Here is a 27,996-nt window from a genome sequence, read left to right on the forward strand (position 1 = left end):
CCCTCCCACCAGATGTGAAAGAGAAGAACAACTACCAGAGTTTTAGAAGACAGCTGAAGGCAGCCCTCTTTAGGGAAGCTTTTAATGTTTAACAGACTACTGTATTTTAATACTTTGTTGGAAGCCACCCAGAGTGGCTTGGGGAACCCAGCCAGATGGGCGGAGTATAAATAATAAAATAATGGGCCAGCTTTGCCACAGGGCTTACCACCAGTGACAGAGATGGAGGTGGGAGCATCCCCAAACTGCACACCTGTTCTTCCAGAGGGAGTGCAGCCCCCCTCCAGAAGTAAACTCCCCAGCCTGGGAACAGCTCACCCACGAAGTCTCCATCTCACCCTGATTTGGTCTCGGTTTGTCACCCTCCATCCAGCTCTTCACTACTTCCAGGTCCCTGTCTGGAACAGTTGCAGCCTCCCCTGGTTAAGAAACAGAAGGACAGAGGAAGAGATCCATTTGCAATTCTAATGAGCAATTTAACAGAGGAAGAATGCAGTGGAGCGATTTATGAGCACAGAGGAAGAGAGGGCAGCCCTTCCAAATGCAACCCTGGGCACCCTGGCAGGATCTCCCCTCCCCCCCAGCCATTGGCTCCCTGTCTGGCTCTCTCTCTGGCCACTCCCCTTTATAAAGTCCACCTGCTGTTGCTCAGCCTCACCTAACGGACCGAAATCCCTGCAGGAGAAGATCAGAAGAGCAGGCAAACATCCCTCTGTGGATTCCAAAGCCAGCCCCGGCTAGTGCCTCAGTTTCCCCAAAGGTATGTAACACGACTGCCTCGTTGGCCAGGGGAAAGAGTGGCTTGGGCAGCCTCTGTCTCTCCCTTGAGCCAGAGAGAGACCTGTTTCCCTTTCAGGTACATGAAACTTGCTTTATTTAATGACGCTGAAATATTCTGATAAGCAGGCTCAGGGACGCTGCCTTCTCTGGCTCCTTCAAAGCCAGGTCATTAGTTATCCGCGCACACCATGATTTCTTCTAGGGAGCCAAAGGATCTGCATAAACATTTCTCGTTTGGTATGCGAAGTTCCTCTTGGCTGGGCTCCAGGGCTCCACACCAAGGGTGTTCTTGTGTGTCCTGAGGACTTTGAGCTTGTCTTTCTCAAGCAGTCATCCGATGGCACCTTTCACAAGGGTGGGGTGGGGAGGTTCTGCCTCTCCCAGGAGCTGGAGGAGGGCCCCAGTCTGCCTGGCCAGACCCTTGAAAGTGCTGAAAGTGACTGCTTGGACCTTGGGCAGTTGGAAACAAAGGCTGCTTCTGAGATCAGGAGGAGCCTTTGCCCTTTCTAGGGCTCTGGGCGCCACAAGCATGCCAGTTCTTCCCTGTGTTCAGAAAGGATGTGGGGGAGGATGGAGCAAATGGAGGGGGACCACCTCACATGGTCCCCCTCAGGTCGTCCTACCTGGGCAGGTAGTCCTCGTCTTCTCGACAGCCAGCCAGACACCCAAACGTGCTGAGGTTGGCTCCAGTGAGGCAAAGATGATGTCTGAGCTGCTCCGAGGATCCCTCAGTCATAATTGCTGCCTTGCCTGCCTTCCGTGAATGATCAACGCCTTTAATGTAAATCTAAGAAATCAGGCTCAGGAGTGGCCCTGCATGCTTTGAAACCAAACCCCACGAGTATTCCAGGGGTCCTGCAAACCCCTTCAGAAGAAGATTCCCTTTTCCACGTCGTCCTCAAAGCCCAGGTAGGGTATATGCTTTGGGGAGGGAGACAAAGTGTTACCCTATTTGCAGGGTGCCTTCATTCCCACTGCTTTTGTTGGGAGACAAGAAGAGGAGGAGTTTGGATTTGATATCCCACTTTATTACTACCCGAAGGAGTCTCAAAGCGGCTAACATTCTCCTTTCCCTTCCTCCCATGTGGAGGAGCGGGGAATCGAACCCGGTTCACCAGATTACGAGTCCACCACTCCTAACCACTACACCACACTGGCTCACAAGGGGTCCTGGTAGGCTCAGCCTCCTGGGAACGTCTCTCGCCCTTCACTGGGGTCCCACAGAAAGAAAGAGTGCTGCGTCTGAGAGCAGAGATGAGGGTTAGTGCCCTGGAGGCATCTGCTGCCCACAGAGTCAAGGCCTGCACTTGTGCCCACACGTCAGGTGAAGGCAGGTGGGGTGCTCTGTCCCTTCCCAGGACTTCTGTCCTCTGACAGCCTCTTCACTGGGGAGCCAGATTTACTGGCAGGAAACGGTTTCAATCTTCCCCTTTTCCTTGTCCGCTGTGCATGCGGCAAGTTTGGAGGGTGCTGGTTAAGCCAGGATTAGCTGCTGTGATCCCAGGCTCTGATGCCAAGCTGAGTCACCGGATCATGCCCATAACCATGTCATGCCAAGAAGCATTTGTTCCCTAATACAGACAGACAATGGCATTCGGAACTGAAACCCACCTGTGGCTCCTCCTGATTCTCAGATGCTTGCGAGCCACATCAGATGATGTGATTTCACCTCCACTGTTTGCAGAAAGGGAGATGCCCCTCTGACAAACACACAGAGGCTGCCCAACCTGTGTGGAGCCAGACTGGGGATCCCAACTCTTGCATTTGTCTTCGTGTGAAGGGAGCAAGCTTTTTGCAAGGCCTGCCTTGAGGTAAAAAGGTAAAGGTAAAGGGACCCCTGACCATTAGGTCCAGTCGTGGCAGACTCTGGGGTTGTGGCGCTCATCTCACTTTACTGGCCAAGGGAGCCAACGTGCAGCTTCCGGGTCATGTGGACAGCATGACTAAGCCGCTTCTGGCGAATCAGAGCAGTGCACAGAAATGCTGTTTACCTTCCCGCTAGAGCGGTACCTATTTATCTACTTGCACTGGTATGCTTTCAAATTGCTAGGTTGGCAGGAGCAGGGACCGAGCAACGGGAGCTCACCCCATCACGGGGATTCGAACCGCCAACCTTCTGATCGGCAAGTCCTAGGCTCTGTGGTTTAGTCGCCAGGAAAGAGCTTCCCTTGGCATGGGTGGGTCAAGGGATTGCCACTGCTGCCGCCGCCACTGGACTCAGATGGCCTGGCCAGTGTCAGGAGGAAGCTCTAGAAGAGATCAAACCATCCATTATGCAGAGTGTGGTGCCATGACAAACAAGGTGCCCCAGGACCTTTGCAATCCTCTGGAGCCCCAGGCATATTGCAGGCCAAAGGTGGGTCCCCTGCAGCCATCCGGCAATAAGTGGACTACAGCTCCCATCTTTCCTGACCATTGGCTGTCCTGGCTGGGGCTGATGGGAGTTGGAGTCCAACAACATATTGGCGAAGGGGGCAAAGAAACTTGAAGCACTGGCTTCATTCACAGGCAGGCACGGTTCCCAAGGCAACCTCTGACTGTGGCATCCCATTAGAAAGGAGAATTGCACGGTGTAGCTAACCCTGTGCAAGCCCCAACAGAACAAGCCAAGGCTGCACAAGAGTAAGAGACATCTGCTCAGTCCCACTGGAGATCTAGACCTGTGTTAGGCAGACAGAATAGGGCATAAGCTGGGCAGGCAGGTGCTGGCTTAGAGTCAGGTGTGTCTCAGGCACAGGCCAATCTCGCCCCAGCAACGGCATAATGGAACTCCAGCATGAGAGTTTGGGCACCTCTCTCACTGGAGCAGTCAAGGGAGAACACACCATAGCAACTCCGCAGGCAAGAAGAAGAGCCAGCCATTTCTCACTACCAGCAGCCTGGAAACCTCAGGCAAGAGACCCCATATCGCAGAGAACCATGAGTCCATCTTGGAGCATGCAAAGTGATGGGGACTCTGGTGCTAGAATTAAGTCCATCAAATGTTCATCACCACCACCACAAGCTAAGAGCACCACCAAGCTGAGAGGTGCATTTTAGCCCTGGTCGCCCCCCCAACACCATATGTTGGGGACACTTTTTTTTTTTTTTTTAAACTGAATAGCAACAGGGAGTCAGTAGTGGGGATGGTGAGGCAAAAGATCCTGGGCCCAAGCACACATGCATATTGTATAAAGGTGCAAAGCCCTTCTTTCGCACCCTGTGAAATATAAATGCGCAGAGTTTTTAAAAACTGGGCAATGGCCGGCTGCCCATGACTCCCGAGCCTCCCCTGATCAGTCAAAACAAAGGGGGAAGGGGGCAGGAAATCTGTACCGCCAGACATCCCTGGTTCCCCTTTGGCAGTGGCAGTCAGCCACCTGGAGCCAACCTGGTAGCGCAGTTGGCTCTGGCTGGCTTCAGGAGCTGGTCGCTGGTCGCTGCCGTGGTGCCCGCCATTTTTCCTTGCCGGAAGTCCTAATATGATGTGTCTTGTGCGCAACACATCACATGGGGACTTCCGGCAAGGAAAAATTGGCGGGCACCCAGCAGCGGGCAGCTCCTGAAGCCAGCCAGAGCCAACTGCGCTACCAGACTGGCTCCAGGCTGCTGAGGCTGCCGCTGCCACGTTTCCCGGGGACAGATTTGCAAATCTGGGGACATTCCGGGGACGGAATTTGTCCAGGGACAGATCTGCAAATCCAGGAGCTGTCTCCAGGAACCAGGGACGTCCGGTAACCCTACCGTGGACCCTGTTTTATTTATTATTACAGTGGTACCTCGGGTTAAGTGCTTAATTCGTTCCGGAGGTCCGTTCTTAACCTGAAGCACCACTTTAGCTAATGGGGCCTCCTGCTGCTACCGTGTCGCCGCTGCACAATTTCTGTTCTCATCCTGAAGCAAAGTTCTTAACCTGAAGCACTATCTCTGGGTTAGCGGAGTCTGTAACCTGAAGCGTATGTAACCCGAGGTACCACTGTACTTTGTTTCTTGCATTTATCTCCCACCTCTCCCTCCAAGGGGCTCCATACATGCTTCTCCTTCCACCCTGCACCCCCTACCCAGCATCTTATTTAAGCCCCACCACAACCCTGTGAGGTAGGTTAGGCTGAGAGGCGGAGACTGGCCCAAGATCACCCAGTGAGCTTCTTCACGGCCGAGTGGGGATTTGAACCCTGGTCTCCCATGTCCTAGTCCAGCACTCTAACCAGCACACCACACTGGCTCTGTCTTTTGTGTGTGTTGTGTTTTTGTCTGATCCGCTTGTCTGCTAGAGCAAGCCTAATTAAAAACCTCATATGTGATATATTTACACTCACCAATAAGTAACAGATTTTCTTTGTTACTGTTCAGGGGGGGGGGGAGCGCTGCGTGAAGAAGCTCTTTCCAAAGCCTTCTGATGGTGTTGTTAAGGAGCAAGATCACCTGCCATCACTCCTTGGCCACAAATGCATGTAATCAACCCTTTCCAGGTATTCCATCTCCCCTCTAAAGGTGCCCTTTGTACGTGGTCAAATGGCAAAGAGCCTCTCTGCCCCTCTCCCTGCACGGTTTTCTGTTTATCTCCCCACAGTTGCTGCTCCACGGCCAAGGAAAATAATATATATTATTTAAGAGGTTTCTGAGCCTAACCTTTTGCCACAAGGTCCTGGGGTGTGTGCAGTGGAGGGTTACAAACATATGATTGTACAACATAAAAAATCTAATAGAACAATTTAAAACAAACCAAAGAACACGTGCAAACAAATGTGGATTGTCTGCTTGACAAGGCTCTTTGTTCCGGGACGGCTGGGTTATTTGCCAACAGATCGAGCGCAGAGATGGGCAGGAAACCGCAGTCAAGGAAGGCAGGTTTAATTCCTGGTGTGTGCCAAAGGTTGGCTTTGTCTGCTTTCAAGGGTCCTTGTGCTCTGCCCAGTTGCCCGAGAGCAGAAGAACTTTCCTTGCCAGGGAGTGAAAGGATCTGCTCAGGTTACCCGCAAGTCTGGGCACAGAAGCGGAGGCTCTCTGCTCCTTCGGACTGCGTGCATATTTCAAAAATAGTTCTGGAAATACCAGTTTGGGGGCAGGGGGTGGAGGAAGCTGCCTTATCCCAAGTCAGACCATTGGTCCATTGTTTACACTGACTGGCGATGACTTTCCAGGGTTTCAAACAGGTGTTTCTTCCGGATCTACCTAGGGATGCCACTGGGAACTGAAGTTGGGACCTCCTGATGTGGAGCTATGCCACTTCCCCCAGTTAATGCAATTAATTGGCTCCATTCCACAGTCTGGAAGAGACTGCGGCTGGCAAAGAGTGGCTTGTGGTATCCGGCATCCTTAAGATCATCCCTGAATCCTGCAGGACAGATTCCAACTGGTTGTCCAGAGTTGTCAGACACCTAATGCAGGTTGGGCGTTGGGCTGACGCAGAGAAAGAGAGAACAGCTTACAACAGCCCTGCAATGTAGTCCACTGTTGATATTTCAGGCAAGAGGGAGGCTGAAGATGGTTTGGACTCCCTGTCGGAAAATAAGTTCTAGTCTGATGAGAGAAGGAGAAAAAAAAATTCTCTAGCCACTTTCTCCATGCTGGGCATAACTTGATGATGAATTTCTGCTATGTTTCCTCTTACTCATCTATTCTCTAATCTTTTTCCTTATACGGTTCAGGACCACAATACCTAAACGACCGCCTCTCCCAATATAAACCAACCTGGATTCTGTGTTCATCTTCTGAGACCCTTCTTCATGTGCCTCCTCCATGAGAGCCTGGAGGGTGGCAACATGAGAACGGGCCTTTTCTGCAGTGGCTCCCCGTTTGGGGAATGCTCTCCCCAGGGAGACTTGCCTGGCGCCTTCATTATACACCTTTAGTTAGGTGCCAGGGGGAAACTTTCCTCTTCAACCAGGCCTTGGACTGACTGGCACCCAATGCCCTTTTAAATGTGTTTGTGGAAGGGAGGATTTTTGGTTTCTTTCTACTGTATTATGTATTTTGTGTTTTTATATTGTAATTTTATGTTGTGAGCTGCCCCAAGATCTACAGGTATAGGGGCAGTATACAAACCTAATAGTTAATAAGGCGGAGTCGCTCCATCCCCTTGACAATTCTGCTTGCCCTATTCTGAGCTCCCCTCATTTTCTCCTCAGAAACGGCCAAAATGAAGATGCTGGTGCTGAACTCGAAACGCCTGCAGATCGGGGCCCTGACTGGGCTGCTCCTCCTCCTCGCGGCTCTTGTTGGCCTTTTCTTTGGGCTTCGCTCTAAGCCATCCTTTGCTCCCCTAGAAGATGGACACATCTACAAGAGTGTTGCCGTGGCCACAGACGCAGGGCCCTGCTCTGTCATTGGCAGGTAGGCAGGTCCCTCCCTTTCCCCCCCCAAGGTGGCAGGAAGCCTGGTGAGGAGGAATGCCGCCCCTGCCTGCTGGGCTGTGACAAGGCTTTGTCTTCCACAGCGATATCCTTCAAAAGGGTGGCTCGGCCGTGGATTCTGCCATTGCGGCTCTCCTCTGCGTGGGCCTGATGAACCCCCACAGTATGGGCATCGGAGGGGGGCTCGTCTTCACCATTTCTACAGCGGATGGTAAGGATGGTCAGAGAGAGCTCTTTCTGCCATGGGGGGGGGGCAAGACATGCCTGTCTGCCTGGGGCAGCTGCTAAGGCTGCCTTTTCCAACTGGGTGCCCCCAGATGTTTTGGACTGCAACTCCCATCAGCCCCAGGCAGGTGGTTGGGGTTGATGGGGATTGTAGTCTGAAACCTGGAGGGGCACCAGCTCTGGGGGAAGCCACCAGAGACCCCCCAGGCTTCGGTATGTTTTTCTTGAAAACATGTTGCACCCCCCCCCCCAAATCTCTGAGATTCCAGGGGTTCTAGGTGTGCTCACCTAAGGTCTGAGTTTCCTTCTGGGAATGAGGCACAGGGGAGACTGTGGTGGATATATGGTTTATTTACATATCTATACAACCTGAGCTTATGATGGAGGGATTTGTGGCATTCACACCCCATGAGGTTCTGGCTTCTCCTATAACCACAGCAGCCTTGGACTTAAGTAGACACCAACCATTGCTCTCAAATGCTGCTCTTTGACTGTCACTCCAGCCTGCTGTTTATTATGTCCATTTTATAACTCCTAACTGCAATCCTAAAACATTTTAAAGCAAGTCTCATTTGAGGAAAGGGGGAGGGAACGCATTCATTTGCAAATGAAATTTCCTCTTGATCTTTTGTTATTCTAATCGCTCCTTATCCACAGGCTATCTCCTCCTGCAGAAGGGTAAAGGTAAAGGTACCCCTGACCGTTAGGTTCAGCCTCGGATGACTCTGGGGTTGCGGCGCTCATCTCACTCTATAGACTGAGGGAGCTGGCATTTGTCTGCAGACAGCTTCCGGATCATGTGGCCAGCATGACTAAGCTGCTTCTGGCGAACCAGAGCAGCGCACAGAAATGCCGTTTACCTTTCCGCCAGAGCGGTACCTATTTATCTACTTGCACTTTGACGTGCTTTCGAACTGCTAGGTTGGCAGGAGCAGGGACCGAGCAATGGGAGCTCACCCTGTCGCAGGGATTCGAACTGCCGACCTTCCGATCGGCAAGCCCTAGGCTCAGTGGTTTAGACCACAGCGCCACCCGCAGAAGTCTAGTCCTGGCTTAATTTGCTTTTGACACACCACAGGAAGACCAGCTTGGCTCACTTAGCTATTGACTCATGTTGATTCCATAGGGTTAGAAGCCCTTAGAACACAGCTCAAATACACACACGGGTCTAGCAGCCAGTTTTAACACACAAACCTTACGGCAATTAAAATCTAACACTAGCTTGATCCGGAATTTAGGGTGTCTTGCACCCACCCTGATTACAAAGTAAATATAGCTGTACCAAGCAGTCCTAATAATGAGGAATGGGATAACAAAGCTTGCTGAGTGTGGGTTACTCTAGATATAAGGTAACATTACCCAAGTATAATACCAGTGATAGGCAGCTTTCAACACAGAGAGCTGAATTGTCCACGCCTGCTATTGAGTTGTTCACCTGTAAAATTCAACAAGTGTATTGACAGTCCGTACACAATGATTGAGCTGTACAAATCAGCAACTGGGCACTTCCACACCGACTCTTGTACATGCTTGGAGAAACAGCTTGCCCCCTCCCTGTGTTTCAACGTAATGTGCGAACCAGCCAGCAGCACTGCAGAGATGTGATCCTAGAGCGTGCCAATTTCTGACTTGGCCAGATCCATCTCTGTGTTGACTCCCCCGACAATCTGTGGACAAGATGCTGAGACAGATTTTTTGCCTCTTGACAGGGAAAGTGGAAGTCATCAATGCCAGGGAGACGGCGCCAAGAAATGCATTCCGGGATATGTTTGGCAATGACACACAGCTGTCCAAGAAAGGTAAAGAGATGGGAAATCCTTCATTGGTGTTATTGGCAGGCTGGGATCCAGGTAGGTTGGCACCTCTAGAGTATTGTGGTGTAGGTAAAGGTGTCCCTGAAGTTGTCCTAAATGTTCCTCATCTACCTCCATTCCTGAGTCCGAAAAAATTGACCTTCCTGCTCAGGCTGTGCCACGTCTTTTTAAATATATATATATATAATTTTTATTAAATTTTCTCTTTTACAATTTCATATAAACATTTTACAGCCTTAAGATGTCAATGACTTCCCTTCTCTTTCCAAGATTCATTTTACGTATCTTAAATCACTGTGTATTTTACAAAAACTATACCAATCTGTTTTCCACTATTGCATCCATCCAAACTTATTTACACTGTTGAATTTATCTGAAGGCTGCCAGCATTTTCAGCTGTACACAATTCTTTTCCAGATATTCAGTAAATGTTTTCCAATCTTCTTTAAACATATGTTCTTTTTGTTCTCTTACTCCATATGTTAAGTCTGCAAGTTGTGCATATTCTGTCAACTTAAGTTGCCATCCTTCTTTAGTTGGGACCTCGCTGTTTTGGGCTAACAAAACACCGGCCGCAGTTGTTGCATACATAAATACGTTTTTCTGTCACCTGGGAATTTCAGTCTGAATTATCTGGGCTGTGCCATGTTTTCTTCTCCAAGGAAGAGTATGAGTAAGAAGCTCCATCTTACAGTTATTTTCAAAAGTCTTCCAATAATCTATTGAATTATGGATTCATAAAATTTGTAGAGCTGGAAGGGATACCAAAGATATCTAGTCCAACCCCCCTGCAGTACAGCAATCTCAACTAAAGCATCCACAACAGGTGGCCACCCCGTCTCTGCTTAGAAACCTCCAAGGAAGCAGAGTCCACAACCTCCTGGAATCACTACCTTGTCTGGGAAACTTGTGCAAAGCACGATGGCACCAAGGGCAAGAAATCAACCTGTTTGTTTGTTTAGAGTATTTGTGCCCCACTCTTCATCCTGAAAGGCTCTCAGAGTGGCTTGCACGCGATCAAAACAAAACAGTCCTTACAATCTGGGCGGGGGGAGACACCACACGCAAGGAAAAGGTGACAGGAAGGGAAGAGGAAAACCAAAACTCAAGAGCCTATTTCTAAAAGTTGGTCCTATAACGACCAGCTGGCACGGTTCAGGAGCAGGAGATGCCTGAAGAACCTAATACTGTACACATTTAGCATTTTGCTAGCCTTGATTTAAATTGGTTCATAGGGTGCCCTTGTCTGGTTTGTATCCCACCAGGCCTTACTCTGTTGCCTGGGCTCTAACCTATTTAAGACATCCCAAACACTTTCTAGACTGGTGACTGGGAGCAGCCGCCGAGACCATATAACACCGGTCTTGAAAGACCTACATTGGCTCCCAGTACGTTTCCGAGCACAATTCAAAGTATCGATGCTGACCTTTAAAGCCCTAAGCGGCCTCGGCCCAGTATATCTGAAGGGGCGTCTCTACCCCCATCGTTTTGCCCGGACACTGAGGTACAGCGCTGAGGGCCTTCTGGCGGTTCCCTTGCTGTGAAAAGCCAAGTTGCAGTGAACCAGGCAGAGGGCCTTCTTGGTAGTGGTGCCCACCCTGTGGAATGCCCTCCCACCAGATGTGAAGGAAATAAACAACTACCTGACGTTTAGAAGGCAGCCCTGTTTAGGGAAGTTTCTAATGACTGGTGTTTTAATGTATTTTTAATCTCTTGTTGGAAGCTGCCCAGAGTGGCTGGGGAACCCAGCCAGATGGGCAGGGTAAAAATAGATTATTATTATTATTATTATTATTATTATTATTATTATTATTATTATTATATTTTGGCCACCTTAAAGAGGTCTGCAGGAGTACCCCCAAGTCCTTTTATGAAGGCTAATCTTTACCAGCCCCCTGAATGCCACTCAGAAGTTTGCTGGAGTCCCTAGCACTGACCCAAGGGCCCTGACTGCCTTCTTCTTCTCCTCTTATGAGCCAGCGATTTAGGGGAGCCCATCTTGGCCCACAGGTGCCCCTCTCCTCACCTCACCTCCTTCGCCCTGAGGTGCAAAGAGGGAGTTGTGCGCAGCCCTTTGAATGTGGGCTGCCCTGAGGCAAAGCTTCCCCAAAGGTCCCTGCCCCTCAGATACTGGAATTTTGATCTGCATGCTCTCTGCTCTCCGACTGTGGTGTATTGATCTGCTTGCTCTTTCTGCCCGTTCCAGGAGGGTTGTCCATTGCAATTCCGGGAGAGATCCGTGGCTACGAAATGGCTCACAAACGGCACGGCAAGCTGGCGTGGAAGGAGCTGTTTCTGCCCAGCATCGAACTGGCACGGAAGGGTTTCCCGGTTGGGAAAGGCCTGGCAGGAGCCCTGGCGTATAGAAAGGAAGCGGTTGAGAGCAACCCGTCCATGTGGTAGGTTTGGGGGGTAAGGTATTCTGTGGCACGGGGAGGTCAAAAGCGCAGTGGGAGCTCAACTGAGGGAGCGGTGATGGGGTTGGCTCCCTCACAGGGAGATCAGAGCCAAAGGAGGCCACCAAACTGTTGGCAAACCTTTTGGCCGTACCTTGGCTGGAATTTGGCATGGCTGCCAAGTGCCTGATGAAATGGCTTCAGGGGCCAGATCTGCTCCACAGGCTGCCAGCTCTCTCTGTTTCTCATTTAGGTTCTACAGTTGTTCATTCCAGTTTAATAAACCCCACAGAAAACAACCCTTGAAGAGATGTAGCCTCTCAACAAAGCATGTCTCATGTTTTAGGCTCAAAGGCTTTTCTATGGAAGTCTGACTGACCAGACATTTTGCTGCCTCAGGCAGATCAACAAGTGGTGCCATTGCTCACCCCACCTACTCCCAAGTCAACGTGCAGTGTTCACCTGAACATGTGTAGAGTTGGGCCCTCTTCAGGTGTTCAGTATCCACATTGAAGAAATGGTGAAGGTACACCAGCCTTCCCCAGTCTGATGCATTCCAAATATTTTGGACTACAAGTCCCATCAGTCCCAGCATAATATGGCTGCCCTGGTTGGGGCGGATGGAAGTTTTAGTTCAAAACATCTGAAGGCTACCAGGCTGGGGGAGGATGTCCTGCAAATCTCCCCATCCACTGTAGACCCTGGAAGGTGACCCACGGTGCTGTCTTCTGCCTCAACATGCTTTCATTGACAGGGTTCCCCAAACCTGAGTCTCTAGCTGGTTTTGGACTACAATTCCCATCATCCCTGACCATGGTCCTGCTAGCCAGGGATGATGGGAATTGTAGTCCAAAGACATCTGGAGACCCAAGTTTGAGAAACGCTGATCTAAGAGGTTACAGTGCTGCCATGTGAGCTAGCTGGGAGCACCCAGGGTTGGGGTGCCCTGAAAAGTACCTTCAGATCCAGCACCCAAGCACCTATGTGGCCAGCTCTCCTTTTTTAAAAGTTTTTTTTTATACTTTTCAAATTTATACATTTCATTCATTTTACAATCCATTTAACATTTCAAAATTTGTCGTCCTTCCCCCTCTTTCTGCGCTTCCTCACATTTATTTTGTAATATCTTCTGCATATCCAAGTTCATTTAACTTGCTCATTTATTCATCTACTGTAAATATATACTCTTATAAAGCTGCAGGTTATTACAATAAGGGACAGCAGCGGGACATGGTGCTGGGATAAGGGACTGTCCCGCCAAATAAGGGACGCTTGACAGCTATGCTACAAGACCACCATGTAGCCAATTCTCCTTGTCTTTCCTCTCCCTCTCCCCCACCAGTGCGGTCTTCTGCAAAGACGGGAAAGTTCTCCAGGAGAATGAGATTCTCACCCTCCCCAACTTGGCCCGCACCTACGAGATCTTAGCCGAGGAGGGTCCAGATGCATTTTATACCGGGAGCTTAGCTCAGCAAATTATAGCCGACATCGCAGCAGCAGGTGAGAAATCTGGATGTGGCAGAGGGCTTATATAGGAAAGGTCCACTGCCATTTCTAAACCCCATGAAAAGCTCACTGGCAGCTTGGCAGTCTTATGGACTAGCCACCTCTCCTTTATACACACCAATTGTTTTTGCCACCCATGGCAGGGGTGTAGCCCTTAAAATCCATGCCAAGGTGTCCTGGGAGCTCTGGTTCAGTCCGGATCACAGAAGCCAACTCCGAGGGTCTGAGATTCCTTCGCCCCACCCGGAAGTTGATGGGCATTGCTGCTCAAATGGTGTGCATGCCCCGTGTCCAGTGGTCAGTTATGTGGGGTGGGGCTTATCTGGCTGGGCCCCCCAAATATTTTATTCAGTTGGGACCCCTGTCCCCATCTTCTCTTCCAGGAGGGAACATGACTCTGGACGACTTGAGAGACTACACGCCGATTCTAGATGAAAATCCTTTAAAGGTCCACATAGGAGAGCTCACCATGTTTGCACCCAATGCCCCCTTTAGTGGTGCTGTGCTGGCCCTGGCGCTCAACATCATGAAAGGTAAGCTTTCTTCTTGTTGTTGTTGCTTAGTCATTTAGTCGTGTCCAACTCTTCGTGACCTCATGGACCAGAGCACGCCAGGCACTCCTGTCTTCCACTGCCTCCCGCAGTTTGGTCAGACTCATGTTGGTAGCTTCAAGAACACTGTCCAACCATCTCGTCCTCTGTCATCCCCTTCTCCTTGTGCCCCCCATCTTTCCTAACATCAGGGTCTTTTCCAGGGAGTCTTCTCTTCTCATGAGGTGGCCAAAGTACTGGAGCCTCAGCTTCAGGATCTGTCCTTCCAGTGAGCACTCAGGGCTGATTTCCTTCAGAATGGATATGTTTGATCTTCTTGCAGTCCATGAGACTCTCAAGAGTCTCCTCCAGCACCATAATTCAAAAGCATCAATTCTTTGGCGATCAGCCTTCTTTATGGTCCAGCTCTCACTTCCATACATCACTACTGGGCAAACCATAGCTTTAACTATACGGACCTTTGTTGGCAAGGTGATGTCTCTACTTTTTAAGATGCTGTCTAGGTTTGCCATCACCTTTCTCCCAAGGAGCTTTAAGCTTTCTCCTTAAAGAGGCTTAAAAATGCCTACTTGTTTGTCGTATTTATATCCCACCTTTCCTCCCCAAGGAGCTGAAGGTGGCATACATGGTTCTCCCACCCACCCCATCTCAAATTAATCTCCTCAACAACCCTGCAAGGTTGGCTAGTGTCAGATGCTTATGGTGGTTGCTTGTGAGTAACCAGGCAGGACTCCAACCTGTCTTTTACAGGTTTTTGTTTTGTGGGTGAACATATCAGACGACACAGCGCTTCTTCAAACAGCTCTTCTTTATTCACAGGCCAGAACAGAACTGAACTGAAGTGTTCAGTCAGCCTGCTTATATAGAGTTCCAGTACAACGTAACTGTAACAATTTTCTAAAACTATCCAATCACTGAACATCACTTTCGATCCCTTATTTGCATAACTATCTGCAGTATCCCCCTGCTGGCCCAGGGTGAGAACTTCAGTACGTAACAGTTTTATTGTGCAAACTATTTACAGCGCTGATCTACAAAGTTCATGTCCGTCTCAGTCACTTGCAGAATCCGGGAGTGGCCCCTTCTGGCTTCTCCCCCAACATAAGAACTTTGGCACCCCAAGCCTCCTCCTCCTCTCCTTGCGTTTCACCCCTCTGTGCAAGCTGGGTGATGGAAGTGACGTGCGTCCCTCCTGGCCAGCCAGGCGACGTGAGGCGCTGGGGCTCTCATCAGCATCCTCAAGCCTTTTCCTCGCTTGGCTGGCCCCTTCCCTCTCTTCTCCACTGGAGGTATGGCTTTTCCCACTGCTGGAAGAGGAACTGCTCCTCAGGAGTTTTGGAGGCTCTCTGTATTGCAATGGGCCCCCTGCCTCCCTCCCCTGTTCCGATGGCAGTCCCCTGACAGCTAGGTTTGCCCAAGGTCACCCAGCAAACTGCTGGTGGTCAAGTGAGGATATGCTGACTGGCTGCCATGCCCACTCCCTTAAGGACTCTCTTCCCAACACCCCACCTCTCCCGGTTTGGCTCAGATTGCCCCCTTGCCAGCTTCAGGTGTGGCAGGGGCTCTGCTCACCTGTCTGATGCCCAACCTTCTCTCTGGCAGAATTTAATGTCACCCGCAGCGACGTGGAGACTCTGGAGAAAAAGGTCTTGACTTACCACCGCATCCTTGAGGCCTTCCGCTTTGCTTACGCCAAGAGGACTTTACTGGGGGACCCTGCGTTTGTCAACATTGCCGGGGTAAGTCCATCGCTGTTCTGTAATATCCGAGGAATAAAAGGGCTTATTTAGCTCAGCGGCAGAGGGCAGCTTTCAATCGTTTTGCCTGTTGGGATGTGAACTGAAGCTAGGAGAGGATATATTTATGAGCTGTTATCCTTCCTTCCTCACGTTTGTGAGTTCAGCAGCAGCTTAAAACAGAAAGCTTACATAGGCTAGTTTCAGCCAATACAGGCTGCTTTGAGGCAGACTGGATTCTCCTGTTATTTCCCTCTTTCCTCACCCTTAGAACAATAACCACACAAACAAGTCTTATTAAAAAACACATACATTTACTCACTCAGAATACTTGCTGAAAAGTAACTGGCACAGCAGCTTTGTTCAGGCGGGCTTAAAGCGGTTATTTGATTACAAAGACATACTTACGTCTAGCTCATGGGTAGGCAAACTAAGGCTCGGGGGCTGGATCCGGCCCAATTGCCTTCTAAATCCAGTCCGTGGATGGTCCAGGAATCAGCGTGTTTTTACATGAGTAGAATGTGTCCTTTCATTTAAAATGCATCTCTGGGTTATTTGTGGGGCCTCCCTGGTGTTTTTACATGAGTAGAATGTGTGCTTTTATTTAAAATGCACCTCTGGGTTATTTGTGGGGCGTAGGAATTTGTTCATTTCCCCCCAAAATATAGTCCGGCCCCCACAAGGTCTGAGGGACAGTGGACCGGCCTCCTCCTGAAAAAGTTTGCTGACCCCTGGTCTAGCTTAAAACGTGGTCTGAGGTTGGAGCTCTGACTGAGTGGGCATTCTCACATTGCTGGCATGGTGGGGAAAGATGGAAAGAGCGGTTGTGCCCAGGCAGGTAGGAGAAAATAAAGATATGCCCTCCCCATGTCAGGGGGGCACAGTGGGAGTGTCTCTCTCAGAGTTCTCTCCAGCGAACTTACAGGAAAACTCTGCAACCTTCAGCTCCTATCATGTGCCCATCTAGCAAAACATGAATGGTTGGTTTGACTGCATTTTTAATATCCCACACTGCCAAGTCAGGTCCCGACACAGCGATAACCGCCACTGCCTTTGCTTTCTCTCCTTCCATCCAGATCATCGAAAACATAACCTCGGAGCACTTTTCGAAGAAGCTGTGGGCCAAAATCACCGATGAGACCCATGAAGTCAGCTACTACGAGCCAGAATATTACACTCCGGACGACTCTGGGACATCCCACCTCTCTGTAGTGTCTGCAGACGGGAGCGCTGTGGCTGCCACCAGCACCATCAACCAATAGTAGGCGCTCTGAGCGTTGCTTCCCATGTAGGGGACTCTGCCAATGGTGGCTGGGATGGGAACTTGCAGTGGAGAACTGCCTTCTGCTGAAACGGGCTGTGGGGGAAGAATTAATTCAGAGGCGCCTGGATAGCTCAGCTGGGTAGACCACAGTGCTGATGATGCCAAGGTTGCAGGTTCGATTCCCGTATGGGACAGCTGCGTATTCCTGCATTGCAAGGGGGTCAGACTAGATGATTCTCAAGGTCCCTTCCAACTCTACAATTCTGTAATTCTATAACAGTCTTTCCCCACCCATTGATGGATTACACTGCTTTCCCAGGGCACGCACAGACCCTCACCACAGAATCCAAGGGGAACAAAGCTGTTTATGTCTGGATATGGACTGAACTAGATCTAAATCAGTGGTTCCAAAATTCCCCACTGATCCCCCAAAACCACTTAGCATTGCTGAGGGCCTTGGCGGACCACATAATGATTTTTCTGCCTGCTGTTGCAATAATAGAATCATAGAATTGGAAGGGTTATCTAGGAATGACAGGAATGACAGCTAAAGATTCCCTAGCAGATGGGCCACCCAACCTTTGTTTCAACCTCTGTTTCAAAACAATGTGTTGTCCTAGATACTGCACAATTTAAAATTGCACCTTAATTGCTTCTTTTATTTCTCGTACAGTGCATTTTGTTGTATTCCGCGTAATACAGTAAGAGAAGCAATTAAAACACTGTTAAAAAATCAATATAAATATTTAGTGCAATGGATTCAGGGCCATCTCCTGCCTTCATCCACAAATCCACAGACAACTTGAATGAAGCTTGTGGACTCCTGGAAACCCCTGATCTAGTTTATCCACATTATCCAGAAAAACCTCAATCTGAGATGTGCCTTATAGACAATGATACGGTATGGAGACTGGCCCTATATTGACCTGGATAAGGTTTTTTTCCCTCAGCAAAAAGTTGTCCTTTAGGCTAGAATTGGCTGTCACTGCAGCCAGGGCCGGATTTAGGTTTGATGAGGCCCTAAGCTACTGAAGGTAATGGGGCCCTTTATACGTCCAGCTGTCCTTTGTCAACAACAAATTGCTGCTGATGTTAAATATATGCTACATGGTAATTTATGGACCTAACAGGTCCATACACAACACAAAACACTGTTGCTGTATGTAGGTTTTATTTTATTTGTTTTTTATCTTATATTTTGGAAATGTACATCCAACTCTTTTTCCTTTAATTTTTTGGGGGGCTCCCAAGAGAGTGGGGCCCTAAGCGATAGCTTGTTTAGGTTATACGTAAATCCGGCACTGACTGCAGCTCCATGTCTGGGAGAAAATACTTCACTTGCAGGAATACTGATCTTCACAGAATTGTCAAAGACGCAGGAGCTCTCTTTGGGTCAGTAGCAGTGAGGAGGAGAACTGATATCCTTACTGGGACCAGAAGACCCTTTGGGTCCCACCCTTTCCAACTGTTACAATTCTACGATTCTATGGTTTGGGAGGAAAATCTTGCCCGTTACATCTTTCACCAACAGCAGTTGCAGATGGAACATTTTCCACATGGTGTCAGCACTGGATTATATTGGTGGTCGAGCAAACCCAACCTAACAAACACCAACTATTTGTACTTTCCTGAAGAATCAGACCCTCTAGGTACTCGGATCAAAGCCAAGTTTCTCTCCCCTCTCTGCAAACCTGCTTCCAAGGACAGAGGCACTTCATCTGTTCATTTTACAAAACTTATCACGGGCTCTTGAGTGTTTGCAGGTGCACATAGGAGCCTCTTTTTCTAAGCATCCAATCCTTTTCCATGCAGGAGGAATGTTTGTAGCGCACAAAACAGGAAGCATCCAGTGATGTAAAGAAGAAGAAAAAGAAGGAATAGTTTATCTTAGAGTTGCTGGAAAGGACGAATGTTTACAGACTCTCAAAGTGTCTCTATTTTTCATGGACAGTCCCAGATTTACAGAAGCCGTTCCGGTTTCTGATTTAATCCCAGAATGTCCCTTAGGCCATCCCTATTTTAATCAGAGAAATGTTGGAGGGTATGGTAGGCCGTCCCTATTTTCATTGGACATGGAGTTATGTGACCCCCAAGCTAAGGAGCTAAGTAACTATACAACCTTTAGAAGACCTCTGAAGGCAGCCCTGTACAGTGGTACCTTGGTTTATGAACTTAATCCGTTCTGGAAGTCCGTTCTTAAACCAAAGCGTTCTTAAACCAAGGTGTGATTTCCCATAGCAGCAGGGGACTCAATTCACAAATGAAACACACTCAACATGTTCTGCTTCCAAGGCAAAGTTCACAAACCAAAACACCTGCTTCTGGGTTTGCAGCCTTCTTAATCCAAGTTGTTCATAAACTAAGATGTTCTTAAACCAAGGTACCACTGTATAGTGAAGTTTTTAAAAAATATTCTATGTTTTATTATATTTTATATGTGTTGGAGGCTGCCCAGTGCGGCTGGGGCAACCCAGTCAGATGAGCGGGGTATAAATAATAAAATTCTTATTATGGAATAGGACGTCCCTGTTTTCATTGCAGAAATGTGTTTATGTCAGCTCAGCGTAACCTGATAATGAACGTTAAACTTTCCCAGCATTTCTGAGATACTAATCTCTTCCAGATATATATATATGAGCCTTAGCTTTGGACTTACATTCGTAACTACAAAAGGATGGGAGCAAGAGCTGTTTTTAAGACCCAGGCATGAATGGTAGCTAAGGAGTCCTCCTTGCCATGGGCTGTTTCTCCGTCTTCTAGAGCAGTGGTTCCCAAATTGTGTAATGCTGCTCCCTGGGGTGGGGGGTGAATACCTGGGGAGAGGGGCTAAGAAGCAAGAGGGCAGCAGTGGAGTGCCGGAGGGTAGGAGGCGCTGGGGATGAGTTTATGGAACCAAAGGGGCAGTGGCCTGAAAAGCTTTGGGAAGCACCATCCTACAGGTTTGGTGACTCTGCCAAAGAGCCCAGAGGAGGGACCAGACCATAGCTGTCAACCTTTCCCTTTTCTTGCGAGAATCCTATTCAGAACAAGGGAATTTCCCTTTAAAAAAAGGGAAACATTGACAGCTATGGACCAGACGCAGGCCCAGTTCCCTGGCACATGGACCTCTTTGGCTCATGGGCTGCTCAGAAGCACACATTTTGTGCGCAGGTGTCCCAAACTGCTGTGTGTGAGGTGGTGATGCTGGTAAGGTAAAAAGGACCCCTGGACAGTTAAGTCCAGTCACAGGCGACTATGGGGTTGCAGCACTCATCTCGCTTTTAGGCCAAGGGAGCCGGCATTTGTCCATAGACAGCTTTCCGGGTCATGTGGCCAGCAGGACTAAACCGCTTCTGGCGCAATGGGACACCGTGACAGAAACCAGAGCTCACAGAAACGCCGTTTACCTTCCCACTGCAGTGGTACCTATTTAACTACTTGCACTGGCATGCTTTTGAACTGTTAGGTTGGCAAAAGCTGGGGCAGAGCAACGGGAGCTCACCACGTGGCGCAGATTCGAACCACCGAACTTCTGATCGGCAAGCCCAAGAGGCTCTGTGGTTTAGACCACATGTGTCTCTTTAGGCTCTCCTTGGCCACAAGCTTGTGTCTGAGGCAGCTCTCTTTCTGGAGCCCATGTTTCCTGCTTCCACCACCAGTGGACCTGACGTTTTCTTTCTTGTCCGGCTCAGCTTTGGCTCAGACGTCCTTTCTCCGGTGAGTGGCATCCTGTTCAATGACGAGATGGATGACTTCAGCTCCCCATACATTGTCAACGGCTTTGGGGTCCACCCGTCTGTGGCAAACTTCATCGCCCCAGGTAAGGCCTCTTGGGTTTCTCTCTTGGGGGCTTTGCATTCTGGCCAACTCTCTAGGCAAAAGCTTGGCTGGTGGTCCTGCCCAAAGGGCAGGCCGCTTCTTCTCTGCCTCCCCTCTTTCTTGGCCGAAGGACACTGAGAACCCCCTCTGGCCCACACCAGCCCCGAGTCTCCTCCACCTCTGGATTTCCTGTTAAGGTCTGGTGGGTAAGCGGGCTTTTTAGCAAGGCCAAGGCCTGGGAATGCCTATCTAACTGCTCTCCTCCTTGACAGGGAAGCGTCCTTTTTCTTCCATGTGTCCATCTATCCTAATGGATAAGGAGAACAAGGTCCGGATGGTGGTCGGTGCTTCTGGAGGAACAAAGATCACCACAGCTACAGCAATGGTAGGTTGTTGGTGGGCTGAGGAGAAGCCAAACAGGTTTAGGAGCAAGGGGAGGACTCTGGACGGTCCATTGCAGCCACAAGGCCTGCATCAGAGGAGACCCTGCTCCCCCAGAACTATGGATGAGAGGAAGAAGAGGCCTAGTCTGGAAGCCAAGGGGATTAAGACATGGGGTGGGGGGGGTCATGTCTCTCATGATGGTGCAAGGCATTAGTGATTAAAATCACCTCTCTTTCTAGCTCTGTGGGAGAGTTCTGTGAAGGCTCAATTGCCTTAGGGTAGAGTCAGCATGATTAGGATGTCAGGTTAGGAGTTGGTTGAGGTCCCAGTTCCAGCCCCCAGCTGGCCATGAAGTTCTCTGAGTGGCTTGGGGGGCCAGTCCCCCTCAAGGGAGAAGGTGATGCGCCATTTTGAGCTCTTTGGAGTAAAACAAAATGGAGGGTGGGAAAGGAAATAGCCTGGTTGGCCTGGTTGGGGCCATCTTGAAGTGCCTTTGCTGGGCGTGTTGTGGAGGTGGATGAGGGGAGGGTCTCCCACACAGGGCAGAGAGCTGTTTTGAGTCCACATTCTAGGAACGGTTGTGCGTTTGCGTGTCTTTGTGCTCTACACGGGGTGCCTTGTTTTTCTCCTCATCCAGACCATTCTCCGCTCCCTCTGGTTCGGCTACAGCATTAAGCAGGCGGTGGAGGAGCCTCGCATCCATAACCAGCTCTTCCCTTCCCTCACCATACTGGAGAATGAGGTGGAGCAGGTCGGTCTGCCTCGAAGAGGGGAAGGGTGGGAATGAAGAACTGAGAACATCAGGTCTACTCAGGGAGCTGCCTTGGGCCATTGAGTCCAACCATTGGGGTTCATCCAGCTCAGCACTGTCCACACTGATAGGCAGCACCGGTTTCAGATAGGAGATAGTCTCAGCATTTACCTGGAGATGCTGCAACGGCAGATTGAAATTGGAACCTTCTGCCAATGCAATTCTGGGCTGCATCAATAGGAGCATCTATAGCATCTAGATCAAGGGAAGTAATAGTGCCACTGTATTCTGCTCTGGTCAGACCTCACCTGGAGTACTGTGTCCAGTTCTGGGCACCACAGTTCAAGAAGGACACTGACAAACTGGAACGGGTCCAGAGGAGGGCAACCAAAATGGTCAAAGGCCTGGAAACGATGCCTTATGAGGAACGGCTAAGGGAGCTGGGCATGTTTAGCCTGGAGAAGAGGAGGTTAAGGGGTGATATGATAGCCATGTTCAAATATATAAAAGGATGTCACATAGAGGAGGGAGAAAGGTTGTTTTCTGCTGCTCCAGAGAAGCGGACACGGAGCAATGGTTCCAAACTACAAGAAAAAAGATTCCACCTAAACATTAGGAAGAACTTCCTGCCAGTAAGAGCCGTTCGACAGTGGAATTTGCTGCCAAGGAGTGTGGTGGAGTCTCCTTCTTTGGAGGTCTTTAAGCAGAGGCTTGACAGCCATATGTCAGGAGTGCTCTGATGGTGTTTCCTGCTTGGCAGGGGGTTGGACTCGATGGCCCTTGTGGTCTCTTCCAACTTTATGATTCTATGATTCAAAGCAGCTGCTCCACCATGAAGCAGCTACGACGGCCCTTTCCTTCTTCTGCTTTCAGGCCTGACCAGATATTGCTCACTTTAAGAAAATTCACAGACTGTAACAGTGTAGTTGCAGGTTTAAGGTAGGAGGTAAAGGTTGCCATTCGACGCCCCAATTCTGGCCTGCCCATTTGCCGCCGTGCATGGGCTCACACCATGCACAGTGAATGAACAGTATAGATCCGGAAGTGGCCACCATCTTAGATGATTCTAGGTTTTTTTGAGAGGCCATGGAACCTCCATAGGCCAAGGCACTCTACCTTTACCAGATGCCCAGGAAGATGGGTGCAGGGGAGGAGGCTATTTCACATGCACAAATATACAATTTTACTATGCATCTATATCTATATTGCTGGTTTTATTTTGATACGTTTTGTGTCAAAAACGTATTGACAGAAAAGGTATCAAAATAAAATCAGTAATATATATATATATAGTCTGATTTTATTGATATTTTAATTAATATTTTATTGTGTATTATTATTATTATTATTATTATTATTATTATTATTATTATTATTATCATCCGCTCCTCACTATAAGGTCCTAAAGCAGGCAATATTTAAAACAATTTAAAACAACTTGCAACCATAAAAACAAGGAAGGGCCTAAAAACATACACCTCAAGTGTCAAGAGCTTTATATGTGAACCACTTAGAGGTTTTTGTTGATTAAATATATATAGTGGTGCCCCGCAAGACAAACGCCTCACAAGACGGAAAACCCGCTAGACGAAAGGGTTTTCCGTTTTGGAGGTGCTTCGCAAAACGAATTTCCCTATGGGCTTGCTTCGCAAGACGAAAATGTCTTGCGAGTTTTTCCGACTTTTTTTCCTTTCCCCCCCTTTTTCTAAGCCGCTAAGCCGCTTATCAGCTGATCCGCTAAGCCGCTAAAAGCCGCTAAAAGCCGCTAAAAGCCGCTAAGCTGCTAATAGCGCTAATCCGCTAAGCCGTCAATGGGCTTGCTTCGCAAGACGAAAAAACCGCTAGACGAAGAGACTCGCGGAACGGATTCTTTTCGTCTTGCGAGGCACCACTGTAAATTATTATCATTATTATTATACAAAATATATTGAATTACATTATAGATTGTTGAATAAATAAATGACGTATGTGCATTGCACAGAAGTCAAAAAGTGCCAGCCCAGCACTGCCTGGCTGGCGCTCTCCAAGGTCCGAAGCATACCACCCCTCACCCCTGCCCCCCCCACTTGAGACCCTCTTGACAGGAGCTGACGGAGATCCCCTTGCACACCTAGGATGAGAGTGAGGGCTCTCTGACCGCAGAGGCACCTGCTAGCCTTGCATTCCACAACCTGGTGCCCTTCAGGTGTTTCTGACTACAACTCCCATCATCCCCTGCTAGCCAGCATGGCCTTGTGATTCCGAGAACATCTGGAGGCTGCCATCTTGAGGAAGGCAAGGCTCAGCCACTGCCGGCAACAGAGAGGGCCGCAGGGCGGGGAAGGTGGAGAGGAGTCAAATCAGATTCTTGGTGAGTGTGTTTATCTGCTTCCTGTGTCCAGGAAATAGAAGATGGATTGAAGAAGAGAGGACACGAGATTGAGAGGACCAGCAGGGGAGCTGTGGTCCAGGCCATCCTGCGGACAGAAGAAGGCTGGTCGGCTGCCTCAGACTCTCGGAAGGGGGGAGTCCCTGCAGGATACTAAACTGGCTCCAAGTTTGGACGGATCACAGACATAATTGCAGATCGATCAGTTTCTTCTGGCGACCCACTGAAACAAGTCCACCTGTACTGTGCTGTGGTGGATCACACTTCAGCAGCAAATCCCATACCTCTGAGATGTTTCAGAAACCAGGAAGTACCTCCAACCATTGATCTATACTGCCCGAGTCATCATGGCATTAGAGGAAATTCAGATATTGGTTATGACGAATGGAGAAAGCCACCATGAAAGGGCCTGCTTGCATGAGGATGATGTTCTGAAAATTGCCCTAGTCTGAAATGGTTCACTTGAGGAAAGATCTATGAGAGGCAGCGAGGGAGATCTTCTTCCTCATTCTCATCACCACAATGAAACTCTTTTCTGGCCTGTCAGTTATTGTCACCAAATAAATAGGATGGATTTGAGGGTCTTCCTGATTAACTTAGGAACAAGGGGGAAAAGGATTGCGATGAGAACAGTCACCTCAGCTGCAGTGTCTCACATCTTCCAAGAAACAGCATTTAAACTGGTCTGCCTGAGTTGACTGAGCGGTCGTTGGACTGTGGTGGATTTTGATGCGTTCAGAAACTGAAAGGCATTAACAGAAGTGGAGAGAATCTTCAGCTGCTGGTCCAGGAAGTAAACACTCTGCCAAACATCAGGGGTTTTTAAAAATTAGGGTAATTAAAAAAATTTTAACTGGTTCTCAGGTATAATCTTAGTCCACCACATTTAGTAAAATGTTGTTTTGTTCTTAGTGTTGGACGGTTACAGCTTTCAGACCAAAATGCCTTTATATGTGGATTTTTTCCCAGTGGGAATATCTGGGGATGTTGACAATGCCAAAGGGTTAGATCCTGCCTCCTTGCAAAGTCATCTGGAGGAGGATGACAAGCTGTCTTTGGCCAAACTTCTAACAATAAAAATGAATATTTTACTTGGAATTTTCTTTTCTTTAGTCCCAAGCGTCTGTTCTCCTTCTACTGTTCTATAAAAAAATAAGACTGCAGAAACAGCAGCAGCTGTTTCATTTGGGAAAACTTAAAGAGGCCCATCAAAGCCAAGAGCATTGTGAAGAAGGTTTTTGATTTTAGTGGGACTGGGACTGTCAACTAGAGAGCTGGAACACTGTGGGCAACTCAGCTGAAAACTATTTTTTGACTTTAATAATGAAGGTTTGTGTAAAGATGGTGAAAGCTTTTAAGGTTAGCCGGGTCTCAGTTTAACGCCTGAAGAAAGAATGGCCTCACTACACCTGTGGTGGCTCACAGTTAATGGTGGCCTCCCCCAAATGTTTTTGTACATATTTTGCTGCATCGGAAGGTGTATGCATCAAAGCCAGAAGAAATGGCCTGTGATGCCCCCCCCCCGTTTGAGAAACGCCCCTCTCTCCATCCTTGTCACGGACTGTTTGGCCCTGAGGAGGAATCGTGGGAGCCTCTCCCTCCCCCTGCTCCTAATTAGGACCCTGAATCTTCCCAGGAGCAGTGGGATAGTATAGATTTGGAGCAGTGGTTGGCAGAGGGACATAGTTCAGAAGACAGAAGTTGGGTAGAACTGGGGGGGTGAACAGTTAGGAGACGAAGAACTGGGAGAGAGAGAGTTAACAGACTCAATGTTGCTAGAAAGCATCCATCCGATCAGCCCAAGGTCAAGGAGGCCTGATAAGGTGGCCGCACATAAGGCACAGTGTTTGCGAGATCAGGTTGCAGGACGCAGAAGTGATGTGGATGACTAGGGGAGAAGTGGGTGAAAACCTTAATTGGGAGCACCTTCATTCCGAAGAATAGATGCATTGTTCTCTCGCTGTGTTCATTAAAATCTCTTAACTGGTAAGCGACTCCTTTCTCTTTATTCTGCTTATCTACTTCCAAAGGGGTTGAGGAGGGAGCCGAGTCCCTGAAGCCTGACATCTTATCAGGGGCAGTTTCAGAAACAGCAAAATTGAACCCAAGCGAGGAGGGTGCCCTCCCACTCCAGTCCCTCTTGGATCCACAGTAAGTCCGGATGTGGGGGTGGTAAAATTGGGGGAGGGGCAGGTAAGAGCTTGAGCGAGGAACCCAGAGATTTGGACTATATATAAAAGGAGACAATTCATTTATTAAAAAATATAGAACTCTGCACGTCAAACTTGCACAAAGAAGAAAACACAAATCCTGCGCAGCTGTCCTTTTGCTGAATGAAGCTCCTGGCTTGGCATCAACAATGCCCTCTGCACACCCCCCCCCTAAACACAAACACAATTTGGAGCTGCTGATCTTGCCTGTGCTAGGAGCCACTACCTGGTGCAGCTGTTGCATTTGAGCAGCTCTCTCTTCACTCAGAACACTTGTGATCCCACTCAGGGAAAGAGTCTACCAAGTTTCCGCTCTTGGGGGTTTGCTGCCAAAGGGTCAAAGAGGCGTTTTTCATTTTCTGGCTGTGGGCCGATGAGGCAAGCTTCGTCTCCAGCACTTTGCAGCCTCCGGCATCATGAAATCTGCAGGCTGGCTCCTCCTCTGAGGAGCCAGAACCATCGCATTATCCGGGGAGGAGACTCACTGCCTGCCTGCTTGCAGAAAATATCCTCAGGCAGGTCCTTTGCCACCAGCTGCTGCCGCCGCCGCCACAACCCAGATCTTTCACAGAGCAGCAAATGCTGGCAAATGGTTTTCTCTTGTCTGCCACACACTCATGCCAGCTTCTCTTCCCTGCGAGGCTGCCCATCTTCCTTGGGTCTCGACGCATAGCCTGGACAGAAGGTGCTAGGAGCTGGTGAGAGAGGCGAAGGTCCGTCCTGCACTCTCAGGCTGCAGCAAAAGCAAGGGCTGGTTTTTGGCTCAGTTCTTCCACAGTATAGCACTGCTCTTGTAAACACCTCTCACTCTCTGTCTGTCTGTCTGTCTGTCTGTCTGTCTGCCTCCCCGAGAAAAAGAAATATGTCATGGAGGGATCCAGCTGCAACAAGTTCATGTTTTTTTCAGACCCAGAAGTGGCTGCAAACTGTAGCAGCTGCTCTGAGAGAGTGCAGAGGGGCAGGCAGGCAGGCAGGCAGATGGGTCCTCCAGGCCCTCTGGCTTCGCCTCAGGCCAAATAGCCGCTGGGCTACTAATAGCCAGAGGCTTGGCCATTTTTCCTTAGATCTGAGTAGGGGAAGAGGCAGGGGCCGTCCTTAGAAACAGCTTGCACCACGTTCAGGCTCCATTGTATTGTCTTCACCGCGTGGCCCTTTTGCTTCAGTGCCGCCTCAACACTCTGCAAGGAAAAGAAGAGGAGGAGGGTAGAGGAAATACAGGCATCACTCTGAACATAGGATGCTTCCTTAGGCAAAGCTGAATTAGTGGTCTGTCTGTCAGGAGCTCGTCCTACACTCAAGTAGGACCCTGGCAGAGACACATGCCCGACTGGCATGTTCTCTCCCTCCTGGTCGATCGTTTGGGAGCTTCAAAAGCTTTCTTCAGCCCAAACATCATAGCGACCGATGACAACAGACACCAGCACACATAGGGATCTGCAAAGTCTTCGCAGCTTGCGTGACAGACCTAAGCAACTCAGCATTTTGGCTAATCTACTTTATTTTTATATAAACACACATGGAGCACTGCAACATGACTCCCTCTCTCTCTAGCATCAGACAGAAAAGAGAAAGAGCAAAGGACAATAGTCCCACTTCACGGAACACAGTAACACAAACATCCTGTCTCTGTCACTTCCCACTCTGTGGAGTCAAAACATATACCGTCATGTGATAGACAAAAATCCCATGACTGCAATCATGGAGCAGGAATTCTAACACAGTCTAGCTCAGTATTGTTGCTGCCAACTCACAGCAGTGACTCTCCCAAGATTTCATGCCCAGGGGCCATTCCCAACCTTTCCTGGAGATGCTGCCGCCAGGGATTGACCCTGGGATCTGTACAGCAGGCTCCCCCAGGAGCTAGAACTCCCATCAGCC

At 49.1% G+C, this 27,996-nt stretch overlaps 2 protein-coding genes across 3 annotated transcripts in view; one reads left to right on the forward strand and one right to left on the reverse strand.

Moving 5' to 3' along the window:
• Positions 1-622: 622 nt before the first annotated feature.
• GGT1 (gamma-glutamyltransferase 1) lies at positions 623-26,952 on the forward strand. Its single transcript, XM_081842784.1, has 13 exons — positions 623-760; positions 6,891-7,095; positions 7,199-7,326; positions 9,050-9,139; positions 11,361-11,553; positions 12,893-13,050; positions 13,440-13,589; positions 15,210-15,346; positions 16,420-16,604; positions 20,279-20,406; positions 20,678-20,790; positions 21,427-21,540; positions 23,922-26,952. Exons 2-13 carry the CDS (start codon positions 6,902-6,904, stop codon positions 24,063-24,065), a joined length of 1,734 nt encoding a protein of 577 aa, XP_081698910.1. The 5' UTR covers positions 623-760; positions 6,891-6,901; the 3' UTR covers positions 24,066-26,952.
• Positions 26,143-27,996, reverse strand: part of GGT5 (gamma-glutamyltransferase 5) — a 35,138-nt gene continuing 33,284 nt past the window's right edge. For both annotated transcript variants that reach the window (XM_081842797.1, XM_081842796.1), the window contains exon 12: positions 26,143-27,296. In XM_081842797.1, the coding sequence (XP_081698923.1) occupies positions 27,150-27,296 (147 nt within the window). In that variant the 3' untranslated portion in view covers positions 26,143-27,149. The remainder of the gene's footprint in view (positions 27,297-27,996) is intronic.

Source organism: Podarcis erhardii (assembly GCF_964252035.2).
Source record: "Podarcis erhardii genome assembly, chromosome: 15".
In the NCBI taxonomy this organism is placed as follows: Eukaryota; Metazoa; Chordata; class Lepidosauria; order Squamata; family Lacertidae; genus Podarcis; species Podarcis erhardii.

Excerpts from the sequence above, each read along its gene's own strand:
- GGT1 (XM_081842784.1), top strand. The coding sequence starts at position 6,902 with ATGAAGATGCTGGTGCTGAACTCGAAACGCCTGCAGATCGGGGCCCTG. Across the intron at positions 15,347-16,419 it reads CGTTTGTCAACATTGCCGGG|ATCATCGAAAACATAACCTC; the intron begins GTAAGTCCATCG and ends CCTTCCATCCAG. Across the intron at positions 20,791-21,426 it reads TCACCACAGCTACAGCAATG|ACCATTCTCCGCTCCCTCTG; the intron begins GTAGGTTGTTGG and ends CTCCTCATCCAG.